Source organism: Micropterus salmoides, unplaced genomic scaffold (genome assembly GCF_014851395.1).
Source record: "Micropterus salmoides isolate LMB-PRFRI ecotype aquatic unplaced genomic scaffold, ASM1485139v1 Ms_hic_scaffold_16, whole genome shotgun sequence".
NCBI classification, from domain to species: Eukaryota; Metazoa; Chordata; class Actinopteri; order Centrarchiformes; family Centrarchidae; genus Micropterus; species Micropterus salmoides.
The window spans coordinates 21,792,033-21,809,461 of record NW_024040707.1 but is presented as its reverse complement, the minus strand read 5'-3'; the positions used below and the strand labels follow the sequence as shown (position 1 = coordinate 21,809,461).

The 17,429-nt window shown below is 42.3% G+C and overlaps 2 protein-coding genes across 5 annotated transcripts in view; both read right to left on the bottom strand.

Moving 5' to 3' along the window:
• Positions 1-1,354: 1,354 nt before the first annotated feature.
• Positions 1,355-13,313, bottom strand: si:ch211-156j16.1 (uncharacterized protein LOC564557 homolog). Its single transcript, XM_038723614.1, has 4 exons — positions 12,883-13,313; positions 4,932-5,282; positions 4,516-4,624; positions 1,355-2,900 (listed from the first exon to the last, which is right to left on the bottom strand). Exons 1-4 carry the CDS (start codon positions 12,944-12,946, stop codon positions 2,894-2,896), a joined length of 531 nt encoding a protein of 176 aa, XP_038579542.1. The 5' UTR covers positions 12,947-13,313; the 3' UTR covers positions 1,355-2,893.
• A 1,072-nt stretch (positions 13,314-14,385) lies between these two features.
• The window catches only part of LOC119906068 (forkhead box protein J3-like), a 65,731-nt gene continuing 62,687 nt past the window's right edge, over positions 14,386-17,429 (bottom strand). For all 4 annotated transcript variants that reach the window (XM_038723576.1, XM_038723575.1, XM_038723573.1 and 1 more), the window contains one exon: positions 14,386-16,486. In XM_038723576.1, the coding sequence (XP_038579504.1) occupies positions 16,365-16,486 (122 nt within the window). In that variant the 3' untranslated portion in view covers positions 14,386-16,364. The remainder of the gene's footprint in view (positions 16,487-17,429) is intronic.

The following is a 17,429-nucleotide window of genomic DNA, read 5'->3' as shown; positions in this document are numbered from 1 at the left end:
AATACACTGGTCTGGTTTTAGGCAGAGGGAAAGATATTTCTTCATCCATCTGTCTGTTAGAGCTGAGCAGTTCCTTCCTTCCTGTCAGTTTTTCAGTCAGACAAGCACAGGAAAGGGGAGAGAAACTTTGGGTAGTGAATACGTTTTGACGACCCCATTACTAGGATTTATTTCACATGCACACATATAGGCTCATACATTGTGTATGTGTTTACAGACACACACATGCTGGACCACACAAACACATATGAATATGCTGAACTTCCACGCACTCGGCTCATATTTATGCTTGTACACCACGTAAGCAGGCGGTTTTGAGTCTGATAATTAAATATGAGACAGACCTATGTTTGTACTGAAACCATGTGTCATGATGAATCCAGCTCTCTCAGTGAATCACACACTTTTATGGTGTGTCTTAATAGCTGCTTCTGCTGGGACATTTTGCTGGAGCGTGACTGTTATGATAGGTTTAACATGTGTTCATCTGAGGACACAAAGTTAGCATTTAGGTCTCTGTTAAGAGTTTTTCCAAGTGTGTGCGTGTGTAAGTGCACACGATCAATGCTAGGCCCACCCAGGAAGTGACTCCACCTAGTAGCGATCTACAGAATTCCCCCTTGCTGAAGGGGAGAGAGGGAGCTGCTGGCGAGCAGCTTCACAGCCATTGCCCATAGCGTCTCCATCTGCCCCTCTCAAAAGACTCCATTGTTCCCAGCAGTCTGAGGCAAGAGAGTGAGCTAAAGAGAGTTATGAAGCTCGCCGGTGGGGCAGAGGCTGGGGTGGTGGGCGTTGGGCCGCTGCCTAAAACCACACGGAGGAGAGGGAGCCAGACACAGAGCATCTCTGTGCGACTCACAGCCTACTGTTGGAGCCTTGCCTCAGCTTAACAGCCCTGTATGAAAAAGTCCACAACATGACATAAAAAACACACCTAACTGTCAGAGGGCTCAACCGACTCAACGGTTTGAGGCCAAATGTTCCTCCATGTTTGGTGCTGTTTGTCTCCCTGCCTAAAAGGGGTTGTTTTTTTTGTTATTTGAGGCATTACTTGAATGGGCCAATCACAGTGGACTGGATGCTGCCCGTGTGGAAGCTTGTTACTGATGTGTGTGAATTGCACTTGGAAATAGAAAATAAGTGTCATGAGATTTTAATTGTGAAGCATTTTGGCCTGATTTAAGATTGAACACAGTGCAGCTTAAGAATGTGTTGACTTTTAGGCATTGCCATGGTAACTACGTAACCTAATTGATAGGAAATGGCCAGGACACTAAACAGATATTTGAAAAAAGCCATTCATAGATATTTTCACAGACAAAAGAGAGCTTAGTTAAGAATTTAGTGAGATATATTTTGTGGAGTGTTTTCAGTTTTTTATTGAAACAGTATGAACAAAAACACTGCAGTTAAATTAAAAGGGTTCAAACATATCAGATGGCACAAATTAAAGATCTAACATGTGACAAAGCAGAAGGGAGGAAACAAACACATGTCGTTGCAAACATTTGCAGTGTCTAAAGCCTGTTCATTAAACAGTACATCACTCATTCAGTGCACAAATTAAACGAGTTTGTAAAGCAAGCAGAGCTAAGCTGAGACTTCATTATTTGTACACCCATTTAGCACACTTACAATTGCAAAAAAAACAAAAAAGGGCATTACTACCTAACACTGTGCACTAAAATTAAGTGCAACTATAAAACGTCATCCTGCGCACGTGATCTGGGGTTAGCTCAATTCAAAGACTGGATGGCTGTTCTGGTACTATGAATACACTGTCAAAACAATGCTATCACTATGTCCAATAACCACTGGCTGTGTGTAAGCCTTTACAAGGAACAAGCCAGAAGTCATTGAAGCTGTTCTTTTTGGAATGGGTGGCAGTTAAAATGTACAATTCACATTAATAATGCACTCCAAAAGTTAAAATCCTCCAAACTACCTAGAGTATACCAGAGACAGTGGCACAAACCCTTCTGCTAAATTTCACAGATATGTATTAGGTTTTTATATATCAGTGTTAAAGTGGGGAGAATGTCACGTTACTCTTGCAAATGAGGGTGCCTATTCTTTTTTGTTAGCCCCATGCTAGCCCTCAGGGCTCACACGTGTTATGTCAAAACAACTTCTGCACACAGTGCTTCATACAGTTGGCCAACATATCAGCGAGTCTTGCTAAAAAATGTTTTAACTGGTACTTCAAAGGTGTGTTGGCCACAACAATAGCCAAAGGCTGACTGTATGTACTGTGTATTCCATAATATGAAATTGCTAGCCTATGCAACTGCAACATATGAGAAAGTCATTAGCTGTACTCTATACTATGTAGTCCCCTTGCACTGTATATACATCCTGTGGAAATTGTAGCAGTCTCTCCTACTTTCTTCCCTGCTCCCACCATCCTTGTGTGTCTTTAAATTTCCCTTAGTTTTGTCAGATTTTCCATTTTTATGTCCTCTCAAACTTCCATGCAAATCTAATTCAGTCACCCTTTAAAGGAGGGAGGGTAACCCAATCTTTTTTTTTAATTTTTACAAAATGCGTTTGAAAGGCCTGAAATTCGTTGTGATACCCTGCTGTCCCCTTTTTTTGTTATCTCAGAGGGAGTAGGTGGGGACAGAGCCTTTTACATCAGCGGCTCCCGGAGGTCAGGGAGGTAGCGGGGGAGGTGAGGATGTTTGCTCATGTACCCCTCTTGTCTCACAAACATACAGCACACACATAACACACATAAGCCCCCCCCCCACCATTTGGCAATAGTCCAGATGTCTGGTTAGATTAGTTGAGTTCTGGTATCGTGCTTGTTTCAATGATCGGAAATGACGTCACAGCTCAGTAGTTCAGAATTTCCAGAACCTTGGGCGCTCCTGCTGCTTGGCCTGCTTTTTCCTCAAGGGCTGCGGGACGAAAGAAAGATAGTCAGTCAGTGGTTGAATCTACAGTAGTTAGGGTAGCTGAGGTTCTACTTATAAGTTAATTACAAGGGTGTACAATTTTGCCCTTATGGACAACAATGGGGGGCAAAAAAAGCTGGTTTGTAGATTTAATTAAAGATAAAAGATAGAGGTCAATATAGAAAAAGAAACAACATAAGGTTTACATAAGAGGCATGTTTATCAAAGCCTTAAAATGGATTGTTTTAATTCCAGGTAGTTTGGGAGTTGACAAGATTAGTTTTTGGACTACAGTTTCCTCTTTCAGCACGTAGCTTAAGCAGAGACGGTTCAGAAAGGAGACGGCACACAAGAGTCATTTCCTGTATCGGTGTCACGTGGTTGTGGGTTTGGCCACTGCCCCTTCAGGATACTAACGGCTGGTTCTGAGTCTATTTACTCCAATGGGAGAAGTGAACATGACCACAAATTAGGACTGATTCTTTAGCCCCCATAGTCACCAAATTAAGTATCGGACCGTTTTTCACAAGCTACATATCTTCCTAGCATTCTGACGCTTATACATGAAACCATAAATTAAAAGTTATAATTGAGATAAAACATGTGTTTTTTGCTTAATAAAGCTATTATTTGTATTATTATTTAACAGGGGAAAGGCGGCAGCGCCCAATGTATACTACTTCATACCAATAGACCAGCCCGCGTCATCTTTTGTTATAGAGCATCACTGGCTTAGGTCAACTGTGAAATGAAATTTCCAAGACCAACAATCACAGACAATCAAACAGAAGTTGACGACTTTTTATTGCTGCCCCACTGCTGACAAACACAAGCCCCTGTTTCTAGGGATCAAGTCAAGCTGTTGACGTAAAACCAGTCTGCTTGATGACCATTGGCCACATAGACAGACACTGAGTCAATAAACAAGTACATTTTGAGTCCAAATAGAGCCACTTGTCACCATGAATGCCCAATTATCCTCCCAGAGCCATGGGACTGTGTGTTAGAAAAAGCAGCAGCAAGCATCAAACTTTGAGAGAGTATTTTTTTGGGAGGGGGGGACATCTGTTACAGGTCTTTGAATTAGGACTATGATGGGCATGGGGTTAAAATGATTAGCTGAAAGAGTCAAATAGAGAAATTTACAGAAACCATAACGCTGTCTTTTTTTGCAGGTTTTTTGTTCTTGGCAGACCTGTGACACAAGAAACATTCATCATTAGCAATACATGGAGTTCATGACAGTGTTTTCGGGACGGGAGGGTGTGGTTCGTGGGAATACTCTCACTTGGATGGGACCTCTGTGACTCTCAGCGGAGAGTAACAGCAGAAACCAATTATGGTCAAACTACGCAGTTTGTGTTGGGCAAGCAGGGTCATCTTATCACACAGAACAGAAACAGAATCTCTCCAAGATCCATTACATCATTGCCTGTGTTATTTCATCATAGGATGTGTCAGTGATGACTAAAAGCTCATGCTGTTTCACTCCATATTTAGAGCCAGAAGTGATGACTCACCACACAACAATAATATTAATATAACTGCCAGCATTCACATTCATTCAAGCTCTGCGTGTGTGTGAATGTGTATCCACCAGCAGGGGTGAGGTACTTACGAGTATTTACCCATCCTCCTCACCACAGCAATCACCACGGCGATGACGATGACCACTGCCAACAGACAGCCAATCACGATGCCAACTACTTGGCCAGTACTCAGGCCCTCTGTGGGACAGAAAGACAAGACGAGTCAGATTATTTTTCAGACATCAGTTTGATTTTGATAACATGTTCTACGTAGACCAGTGAATGCACTTTGATTATCATGGTTCATTTTCACACTTAGAATTAATCAAATGCCAGATCTAAACCTCTGAGAAAGAGAGATTTCAGGCCTGTATGTGAACTTTAAACCCTCATTTCCACATTAGGCTCACAGAGTATCTGCAGTATCATATCAGTCAATAAAAAGACCTGACTCCAAACTGACCACCTTTACACTATCCCAGCTTCCATTTCACACATTCCTCACCCTCTGTGTCTTCTTCAACAAGCACCTCTTCACCCGTGTCTGCTGCAGTGGCTTCCTCAACCTTTTTCTCATGCATTTCCTCAACAGTTGCTGTGGTCCCCTCAATGGGAGAGTCGGTGACAAGGGGTTCGGGTGCTGCTGCAGTAGTAGCAGCAACAGAGGCCTCTGTCTCAACGACGGCCTCGGTGACAACTTCTGTTGTGACTTCTTGATGGGCCGTTGCTGGTTCGGTTGGAGGAGGACCAGTGACAACAGTATGGTTTTCTCTTGGAGACTCGGAAGTGTCAAGAGTGACTTCTGCTACAGTCTGAGTGGTCCCAACATAAGGCTCTGTAGTGACATCTGTGTGGTCTGGGGAGAGCAATGAGAGGTCAAAGATGGGTTCACATGCAGGTATAAATGTAAGAATATAATCTGTTACTGTGGTTGTGGAGCAGTGGATCGTTTTTGTTTGTAATTCTATATATTGTATATTGTTTTTGTCATATGTTTTGTGTTATATATATAGTGCAGCTGAGAAACCAAATTAAATTTTCTCTTTGAAGTCTCAAATATAATATTGTAGCAATTGTTAAAAACTTGAAACTAAAATCTAATGTGTGTAAATATCCAGTATAGAAATAATGGACGAAATAACATTTCACTTATTAACATAGCAATATGTTGATATTTTAAAAATCTTTTCTAAAGTAATAAAAATCCCCCTAACCCAAATGAACGTTCATCCCATTGAGGTAGTTTTTTTTTGTATTTTCTGATCAAAAAGAAGAGAAAATCCTATAAACTTCTCACAATGTGTTTTGTACGTCAGATTTGACACTGTGACAGATTTATTTAACTTGTTTTAATTAAAAACACAAGACAACTGTTAATTGTATTTTATATCTTAATATTTAAACTTTATAACAACATAATTATATAACAATTATATAAATTAAAATATTAAATTATCCCCCAGCCCTACTATACCATTCCATAGTGACTAGTACAGTGTGCTTATACATTGGTCTGCCTCTTGGCCAGTGATATTAAGTTCAGTAGCAGGCCAGAGTGGCAACAGACACAGAAAAAAGCCCCCAGTCTGTCAGGATGGCAAAAAAATGGATAGATAAGATAAATTCCTCCCTGATATAATGATGTGATACCTTTCCTCTTTCTCACTTCTCACACACACCCATCACTAACACATGGCTACCGTGACAGCATGACCACCACACCCTGTGACATCATGAAATGTACATCCTCCCTCCACTCTTTCACCGCTCCATCCTGTCTAAGACTCTGTGATTGCTTGCTGGCATGCCATATCCTCTGCCTCATTTCCTTGTGGGGGGAGCCGCCGCTGCAGCAGCCGGCGTGTGAAATATCAAGTCATTTACAACTTTTTTGAATCATAAAAATTTTAACGTTTAGTTTGAGCATAAAAGTTCTTCCTAGCTTGCAGTAAAATGGAGGCTCCCACTTGGTATTTTGCAACTGGATAAAGACATGTATTTATCCTTGTGTCTTTCATCAAGGTCTGGACTACGCAGCCACCTGGGTTCCACCTAATCATTTCCTTTAATAACCCTAACTCCATCCCCCCACATTCAACATCCTCCCAGCCACAACTGAAAGCTTAGCCTGGAAGGCACTGCTTCAAAATTAAGGAGGTAGATTTCAGTGTGGCACTAAAATTACGGTCTACAGTTAACTTTCCACTGACAAGATGCTGGCTTGAAAGCACTTCTTCTCTTTGGAATAAAAAAAACTTTAAATCTCTGTACTCTATAGAGACCAGAATCAGAAATGAGCGTCTATGTGAATCATCTAAAGTTACCGTCTGACATCATGCTTTCTCCATCTCTTGTATATCAAATTGTTCTAAATACTTGAAATAATAGAGAATACTTTACAAGGCAAAAATAACTCTCAATAGCTGGACTAACAACCAGTGCAGTTATTCCTAGTCCTGTGCTGGCTAGTGTGTTCATTAGCAACAGGCGGGGTAAATATAACAAAACATTTGTTCCCTCTGCGGCAAAATCCTGAAAGGGGTTTTCAAAAGGCAACTAAGACGGTTTGTTTGGAACATATGTAAGTGAAGATAAAATGGTCTGTGCTTCACAGAGTATGGCTGTACGCTATGTGTAATCGGCCACTCAGCCCACTCTAACTATTGTTTCATTATGTGTACAGTTCCCACAATTAGCTCTGAGTAGTATTTCCTCCCCACTGGGCTGAATCTGAGATACAGCTGCATTAGTGAATAACACAGTGAGACTGTTGCGGTCTACAGTGGGGGAAATAAGTATTTGACCCCTTGCTGATTTTGCAGGTTTGCCCACTTACAAAGAATGCAACAATCTACAATTTTAATCATATGTACATTCTAACAGTGAAAGACAGAATCCCAAAGAAAATTCCAGAAAATCACATCATATGAATTTATTAAAATTGATAACCATCTGATGAGGAAAAACAAGTATTTGACCCCCTGGACAAACAGCATGTTAATATTTTGTAGAAAAGCCATTATTGGCCAGCACAGATGTCAAACGGTTTTTATAGTTGGTGACAAGGTTTGTGCACATTTCGGCAGGGATGTTGGCCCACTCCTCCCTGCAGACTGCCTCCAAATCATTCAGGTTCCGAGGTTGTCGCCTGGCAACTCGAATTTTAAGCTCCCTCCAAAGATTTTCAATTGGATTCAGGTCTGGAGACTGGCTAGGCCACTCCAGAACCTTGATGTGCTTCTTCTTCAGCCACTCTTTTGTTGCTTTGGCGGTGTGCTTAGGGTCGTTGTCGTGCTGAAACACCCATCCTCGACCCATCTTCAGCTCTCTCACTGAGGGAAGGAGATGTTGGTCCAGAATTCCACGATACATGGCCCCGTCCATCCTCCCCTCAATACGATGGAGTTGTCCCGTCCCCTTGGCTGAAAAGCACCCCCAAAGCATGATGTTGCCACCACCATGCTTGACGGTGGGGATGGTGTTCTTTGGGTTGTACTCTGTGTTCTTTGCCCTCCAAACACGACGAGTTGAGTTGAGGCCAAAAAGTTCTATTTTGGTCTCATCTGACCACATCACCTTCTTCCAGGCCTCTTCTGAGTCGTCCAGGTGGTGAATGGCGAACTTCATGCGGGCCTGTACAGGTTTCTTCTTGAGCAGGGGGACCTTGCGTGCGCTGCAGGATTTCAATCCATGACGGCGTAGTGTGTTACCAACCGTTTCTTTTGTAACTGTGGTCCCAGCTGCCTTCAGTTGATTCATCAGTTGCCCCCTTTTGGTTTTGGGATGATTCCTCACCGTTCGCATGATCAGGGACACCCCACGAGGTGAGATCTTGTGTGGAGGCCCAGACCGAGGGAGGTTGGCGGTGGTGTGGTGCTTCTTCCATTTCCCCCTTAACTGCACCGACAGTTGATCTTTTCTCTCCAAGTTGCTTTCCGATTCTCTTGTAGCCCATCCCAGCCTTGTGCAAATCAACAATCTTGTCCCTGATGTCCGTAGAAAGCTCTTTGGTCTTGCCCATGGTGCTGATGTTGGATGCTGGTTGTTTGGGTGTTGACGGGTGTCTTTTATACAGGTAACGAGGTGAGGCAGGTGTATTTGATGTAGATAATTGGTTGGGATTGGGGCTGTGTCTTAAAGAAAGACTAACTGGCTTGTAGGAGCCAAAATACTTGCTGTTTGGTAGGGGGTCAAATACTTGTTTTTCCTCATCAGATGGTTATCAATTTTTATAAATTCATATGATGTGATTTTCTGGAATTTTCTTTGGGATTCTGTCTTTCACTGTTAGAATGTACATATGATTAAAATTGTAGATTGTTGCATTCTTTGTAAGTGGGCAAACCTGCAAAATCAGCAAGGGGTCAAATACTTATTTCCCCCACTGTACATCCCTTCTCCTCTCTTTTCCTTTTAATCTACTTCTCGCCGGTCTTCCTCTCCATGACCCTGCCACTCCTTAAGGATAGGTTTGTTGCCGCTGAATCCTTTGAGAATGAATCCCCGGAGAGACAGAGAGAGAAAGACAGGGAGGGTAGAAGGGAAAGCAAAAGGGTGGAGGGGAGCTCTGAGGGAACAGTGCGTTTCTAAACTGAAAAGCTGGGGAGCAGCCCCGTGTCCCTTCTGCTGCCTGATTATAATGTGAACATGGTCTGTCTCTGGTTTGCTGTTTTTGCTCATGGCAAGAAGTGTGTCTATGTGTTGTTGTGGTTAGTTCGTATGTAAGTGACCCTCCGTTTATCCACAGGGGGGGTCTGAGCACAGGGTCAGATCCAGAACAAGACCCCTGAAGCTGGAAAGGATTTCTTCCAAATTGGGGGTGAGTCAAAGAACAGTCTCTCTAGATATGTAAGTGCCATGTAAACACAGACATGCCTTTGTGTATCTAATGGTGACCAGACACTTTGACCTCCAAACTTAAGGGGCATTATGAGGAAACCGCTCCTTGCTCCCCTCAGAAAGCAAAAACACTGCCGAGTTGGAAACACGTCCAGCTTCTTTTTCATTCTTTAAATCCTAGACTGAGAAACCTTCACACAACTGTGACAGCTTTGTTATTATTCGAAATTTCTGGTGGTGCACCCAGATCAGTTTACCCACAATTACATCATTTTAACATAATGCTCTCTCACATCCATTCCCACGTGAAGAATGAAACAGCCTGAAATCACCCTTCCAGTCAACAATCATCTGCAAGTGCCAGTGAGTTCATGCAACATATGTATGTGTGTGTGTGTAATGTGCCAACGGCTGTCTGAGCTACGAACTGGGCATTAAAGGGCCGATTCATCAAAATTACAAAATATATTTTCTCGTTTTTCTTGCTCAGTATGTGAAAGTTAAGAGGAGGACAAAGGTCTTTTGATAATCAGGACAAACACTTGGTGATGACATTGTCTGTAAAAAAAAGTAATTCAAATCTTAATGGACCATAGCAATTTTGACTGCTAATGGCACTGGAGTTAAAATGTCCCTAGAATAAGGTTTGGTGATATGATATAGATATACAGGGAGGGACAGAGAGGTGGAAGGCAGGCAGGAGAGTTAACATTAAAAGAAGTGGTAGAGGAATACAAAGAGAGTGAAAGAATGAGGGAGGGACACAACGATATTGTGAGACAGAAAAGGAGGGAGTAACAGCTTCCATCCATTACGATCACAATCAGCTGTCACTGAGGCCCCCCCGTTAGTGTGTGTGTGTGTGTGCGTGTATTTGAAAGAGAAACAGAGTAATTCATAGTCCTGTGTAGGAGTGTAGACGGTGTGAGGGAATGTGAATGTGTCCACCTTTGGAGGCCAGGAATGTTTTTGCAGCACTGGAGGAGGGAAATGCGAGAGAGAGAGAGAGAGAGAGAGAGATAGGCGCCCTGCCCACCTCACCACACTACGACGAGATGCCGCACGGCCTAACCCCCCCCCTCAACCATTAGGAGTCAGCTGTGGAGATACCAGGGTGTGCCACGCACAGCACACTGGGGATTTTAAGAGGAGACAGACTGGAGTGGAACATTCTCAGACAGTCTTATCACAGGTGCAACACAATGAGCATTCACACTTGTACACAAACACTTGTTTCCCCCTCCTGGTCCAATTTAGATAGGAGGACATACGTCAGGTCCTACCTAAACTTTTTCGCCAGGGGCAGAAACTGGTCCAGACCTAGATCAAGTGAGCCTTTAATCTTAGGCCGAACAGGTCTGATTAAAGGCCTAAAATGTAATGAAACAGGGCAAGGATGACATGAAATGCAGCCACTGTAGAAATGACAAAATAAACATCATACTGTGGCAACACTCTAAGTTTTCCAACTCTCATCTTTTCTTTAAAACAAAACACCCCAGATAAAAGCAACAACCCTGACGTACAATTTTATCAAGAGAGCCTCTTAATTTATTTATAATCTTGCTAACCTTCAAATCCAACTCCCACATCATAAAACACCCACTCAGTTGTGTAAGTGTTCCTTAGTCAGCAGCTCAATTTTTGTTCTTACTTTATTACGTAAGTGCCAGAGATATGAGACATTACTTGTAGAGTAACGGCCAAAATGGCCTGAGACTCCTTTCCATAAACAGATGTTCCTTTCTCCTTGTGGAAAATTTTGGAAGTATGACTGAGCATTTTTTTCCTTCTTCTTCTTCAAAATGATATTTGACATGAGAAGTGCTCCCTCCTCATGGTCCCTCTTTAACGGCATATTTGGAGTATGAGCGCAACATTTGAGTCATTTCTAGAAGTGGGCACGAACAAAGGGCATTGACCTCTCCCTTCAGCAGCCAGATGTGACGGGCACGTTATAGGCCCAGAGAGGCAGACAAAACTCATTAAGGAGGAGACGGGGGGGGGGGGGGGGGCTCCAGCAGCAGGATACATGGTGTTTGCTAGTTTAGTGAGCAGGCCCTGTTCGCAAAGCAGAGATGTGGATGTAGAGATGTGGATTTAGATGATGTGCGCAGCAGTGTGAGGTAGTAGGTAGAGGGTTTTTACAGGATTCAGGATTACAGGATTGGTAGTTAAATAGCTATTTTCTTTGCCTCCCTCTTTATTTGGAAAACTGAGATGGCTGAGTTAAGAATCATTCTAAACATTTAACGACTTTTTCAGTGTAAACCTCCATGGAAATGAAGCAGGCACGTAGTCCACGACCGGTAAAGGTTGTTGTTTAAAAATAGACCCAAACCCCTCTCTGCTCCCCCTGTCTACACCAACCCGGTCCCCCTGGGTCCAGACTCATCAGGCTGGAACAGGGGAAGGGGGCAGAGAGTTGGAGAAAGGAGGAGGGCTGTTAAGAGACTGGGTGAGAAGCTTAAGGGGAGGGGTGGGATAAGTGGTAAAGCATGATACCCCACCAAAGATGGGTAAATGCCAAGGGGCGGCGCGCCACATGGTCAACATGTGGGTAGAAGAGGGTTGGGCGCCTCTTAAAGCTCATCATGTAGCGGGTGTTCTCGCTCTTCCCGTCTCTTTCTCCTCTCTCATCCATATGACCCTCTCAAATATAGAGCCTCTCTCTATTAATACACCAGCCCTGCCCTACAGTTCCCTCAGGCCTCAGCCACACCCCCCCGTGCCTGCTGCTGCTTCCCCTGGGCCAACACTGCTGGTCAAGCAAAGGAAGGAATCAGAAAGAAAGAGAAAACAAAGATACAGGGGAAAAGGCTGCAGAGATGCAAAGAGAAAAGCAGAGTAAAAGGAAGAAAGCAGTTGCAGTGAGGGAGAAATGAGAGGAGCAGAGTGAGAGGAGACCGCGGATAAGCTTTCAGATAAATGTGTTCGGTGTATGTTACAAGTTTACAGCGCCCCCCTCCTCCTCTCAAATCCCTCCCTGTGTATGAGCACTGTTTTGGGATCCTTCCAAAAGATATCCCTTTCTTCTCTTTACCGGTGCCAAGAATTTACAGGCACGAGGCAGCAGAGCTCCTGCTATTACATCACATTTCTCCCTGGTGTCTGCAAATGAAACTTTCCCTCCAGTACAGAGCTCAGGGGTAGTGTGAAAATGAGAGAGACAGACAGAGAGAGAGATAGCAAGACAGAGAGAGGTTATCTGTTAAAAACAACAGACTATCTGTTTGAGTTGCCCCCTCTTTGTTAAATTAACACCTTCAACCAAAGTTCTCCTTTTCCATCACAGTGATTCTCAGCTGGGGCGGAACATACGAGCCGGACTACAGCCGGCAGTTGTTAAGAAGCAGTTTAAGAGTGATGACCTAACAGTAAAAATGTTTTTAAAAATATGAAAAGTTGTTGGAATAATTTGAACATAAATAATTAATTAGTTATTGGATACACAAATGAAAAGTTTGCCTTCTGAAATCAGCCTCCAGAGTGTTATTGTTCAATCAAAAGGGATTATAGCAGACAAAGAGTGGTGTGGTGTGGGCACATGGAGACAGAGGGAGAGAGGGGACACCGTGTGCTAACAGCAGGATGGTGATAGCAAAGAGTTCACTTACTTGCATGTGGGAAGGCACAGAGAGGGCCAGCCAGGGCCAACAGGAGCAGCAGCTGAACATTCATCGTGGTGAAAACTTTTCTCCTTCAGTCACAACCTATGGGGACTCCCTCGGGGCAAAGAGCACGACACCGGAGCCCTCGCACACACACCAGACACACACCAACCAGCCTCTCCTGAGGGGAAGGTTTGAGGGGCCAACAAAAAAAGATCTAGAATGAAAATAAAGTATTCTGGAGAAGTTTGGGAGTTGGCCTGAGATCCTTTTAACTTGTAGAGTTGAAGACGAAGGTGCCGAGCCGGTGCTGGTCTCTCAGAGCTGGAGGAAGAAAAAGAGTGGTGGAGGGATGTTAAGGGGACAAGAGAGAAGAGTGGAGCTCTGGCCACTTTGAGGAAGTGGAGGGAGAGAGAGAGAGAGAGAGAGAGAGAGAGAGAGAGAGAGAGAGAGAGAGGGACTGGCACACAGCAGGAGAGAAAAAAAGAGTGTGTGTGACTGACTGAGCTGAGAGTGGAGGAGGGGTGGTGGTACTGGTGGTGGGCTGGGCGGGTTGAGGAGCAAGGGGCAGGTTGTGTTGGGAGAAGGGGTGTCTGGATTGGGGCAGTAAGGGTGCACCCCCGTGTATAACGTGCTCTCGCTCTTGGTGCAGAGCCAGCCCTCTCCTGTTTGCAAACCCTGCAATATCAGCAGCGCGCATACACTCACTCACGCAAGTACACACTTGGAATTCCAGATAAATAGGCTGTTAACTTATTTATCAAGACTAGACAGGCACTTCCAACTATAAGGGGCCAGTTTATGAAATTAGAAAGGTAAAGCAACAAGCCTTTTGAATGCTTTCTGAATGAATGGAGCAAAATGTAAACAGAGCGTTGAGCCGTCTCAAATAATCCTTAATTACAGAGTTTGGAGCCAAGACAGTGTCTGCAAAAGAAAACAGCTTCACTATTTGTCACCGTTCACAATATTTAACCTTTTTTTACCTTAAAAAAGGAACAATGAATGAAACAAGCATCAATAATACATCTGTATCTATCTTTTAAATCATTTTGTTATTGCAAAATAAAGTGTTAGCCTACAGCTGTGGCTGACCGATGTTAGCAAGAGAGAGCTGCTTTTTAAACAGGTTTTCCCAATGAAAAGGCGCCGTAAATACAGTTAGAACATTGTGTGACTTTCACACAGGCAGGCATGGGTGGTCTGCAGCGGCAAACAAACTGTTGCTTGGAACTAGGCTGACACCTGTTGGACAACAAGCTGCGAGGGACAAAGCCGCAAAGTCAAGAAGCAAAAAGTTATCTCAGCGACCAAAAAATTAATCCTTCCTCTCCTCTTTTAATTTCGTTTTTACCTGAGAAATCAGATTCAAATTTTTACAAACTCCAAAAGACTGGAGCAGGATGTTGAATTTAGAGTCATGCATGACACAGCAACCTGTCCACAAAGACAGTTAATTCAAACATGGCGACACAGCTGATGAAATAATGACAGCAGATGCAAGGTTAGTGCAGTAAAAATGGTCAATAACATTTTAATAAACACTGAAACATATTTGAACCGTTGAACTGCCATACAGAGATTATTTGACACACAAAACGCCAATGCCAATGTTTTTTTTATCACTTATTTACAATATACTGAAGGTATGTACATACTGTGTCTCCTGAAGGACAAATAACAAAATACTCTCCATTTGCTGTTTTCTTTTTATCAGTCTCTGTTTTTCAAGGGCAAACAAAGGAGTTACATACTGTTATTTACAAAGACAACAACACACAAACACAAGATATATATGCTGGTCACTGTAATACAGCATTTAATGGCAATAATAAAGAGTATTTTTCCTTTTTTTTTTCTACAATGAGACCTTGTTTTGACCATTCAAACATTCACTGGATCTTCCAAACCAAAGAGCACTTTAAGGTCCCATATATCACCCACTTAATACAAACAAATTACTTGTTTTTTGTGTTTTTTTTAGCTGTACGAAGCTGTATGCTAAAAGGAAATGAGGGAGGACTATACACACTTATACACACGGATGAAATTAAACATCACGGTAAAAAAAAAAAGTTAAGCATTTGAAACTTTTGTTTAGTCTTTGCTCCTTTCTATTTTGTAAATGTCTTTTAAAACAAAGAAATAAAAAGATTCACTGTTTTCTTTTATTTCTCTCACTCACTAGATGCTGTCAAGTTTGGTGTTGTGCAAAAACTGCTCGTTCCTCGTCTCCTAAATGAGGCATCGTGAAATCACGGCTCGACCTTCATTGCCTGGTCATAATTGATATGCACTTTCCCAAAATTATAAAAAAATGAATTATATGTTAAGTCCAAGTCTAGCCAGCGTCTCATTTTAATCTTAATTAGTGGCTGTTTGAGCTACTGAAAAGCTTATCCACAGTATTTTCTATCAGTTAGCTTATAAGCTGACATATGAAGATTTTCAACTTTTTGACCACAGTCGCCAGGAGGCTCGCTGTCCGCCAACAGGAAGTGAACACTGACAGCACAGTACGACACGCAGTAACCTCACATACAGAGATGTAAATGGCTTTGTATTGGTCTGACATGGTATATATGAATGTAACACCCTGAGAACATGGCACCATAGATTGTTCCACAAACACAACAATGGCATTTAAAATGATAATATAAACTGAAAAAGTTTAGCCGTCCAATGTGACAGAACAAAGATGAAAGGAAGTGGTGCATAGATTTCTTTTAGGCAAATTAAGCTATATGGTGCTTGTTTTAACCAGCAGGTGGTGCTCCACTCAACCATTACTGATTTAAGTGAAGCAGGTAGACCATCATTATTTTCTTCTTCAAAAATCCTCCTTCTAACTGTAGTTGTAAACACCCGCAGCCACATAGATGCCCACTATGTGAACAAAGAAATGTTACAAGGAGGAAAAGGATGAAATGGTGAGACCTGCTGAATGGGTGTGAATGACAGGCTGAATGATTTCTACAGCAGGGATTTTGGAGAACACAAGGTTTCTATTAATTTCAGGCACAGGTGCTGAAACATTGCCAACATTGGACACAAGTTGTAGCAGGAAACACAAAAGATTTCAGAAAACAATTAAACAGACATTTTGACAACACTTTGGCGACTTGTAACCCTGCTGGCACTGGGGGGACACAACATGAGACAATTCAGAGAGCTTCAGATGTCCTTTTCCTTAGGACAATGTGTGTTTACATCTTGGCTTGGTCCATTCCCATTGAAGTCTTATTCATTTTTTTTTTTTTTTTTTTTAAATGATTGTCTTTAGACTTATCATCCACTTGGATTGGAGAAAAAAAAAAAAGGCCAGCAAGATCAGAAAAATTACTTTCTGTTTGTTTTCTGTTGGATTGTCTTCTGTTTTTCGTACAGGTGAAAGGGGCAGGTCGGCCAGTTCCATACTACACCTCTCCTTGCATGTCTCTTTCTCATTTCTCAGCCTCACTCCCCCTCTGTTCCACCAGTGGCTCAGTTTAGACGATGGAGTCCCAGTCAAAGTCGTCCTGGATGTCATCTGCAGTGAGCATGCGTCTCACCTGGTAGTGTCCCAGAGGCAGCCTGTGCTGCTGCTGTTGGCTCAGCTGGCTGAGATGTCCTGGACATGGAAGGAGCACACATTGTGACAATTCAGTGCTACTTCTGTATCACTGACACTAACTTTTAATTAGAATATATATATATATATATATACACACACACACACACACACAGAGGTTTTGAAATTGAAGCGATTTATCAGATGCTTGATCATGCCAAAATTGAAAAAAGAAGGAAACATCTGAATCCAAAAACCACCAAAATCCTGTTGACAGCAAACAATCCACCATGTCTTCAATTCTCATTCACCTATACTGGTAGATACAACTGGTAAATCTATTGTGGTGCCACATGTAATTTAGCATCTTTATGATTTTAATGACACACTCTTGCAATCTTACTTTCAACATAAACATTGACAAATTCACACGGACATCTTCTTAAAAAAATGTGATTAAAGCTACTGTGACTTTCTAAAGCTTGTGTTGCATAGTTATATTGTATTAAATTATGCATGATGCATGTATCATTACCTTTATTCTGAGCTGTCTCCGTTACATCAGGACCACATACAATAATGAAAATTGTGGTGAATTCTTCACATGCCACTCTTGCAGCAAGAAACAAAACAGTTTTTGATGCTGGCACACAAAACCATGGCACTTGATTAATTACATTAATCTATTGATTTTTTTAACCAAAATTTATATATTAACAAAAAAATCTGTACAAACTGAAATAACTATTTGTCTTAAAAGGGGTACTCCATCCATTTTACACACAAAGACCAGCTTACTAGTCAATTTTAGTACTGCTCGGCCTGTGAAAACAGATTTATAATGTCTATATCTCTAATGTCTGCTGTGGGCCTGGAAGAGCTTTGAGTCAGGATATCTCAGCCTCTCCAGCATCAGATTGGTTGTCTCTTGTGAGTCCCCCAACTTTGTACAGATATTTATAATTTGTTTGTTCAATGCAGGAACTGAATGTATTGTACATGT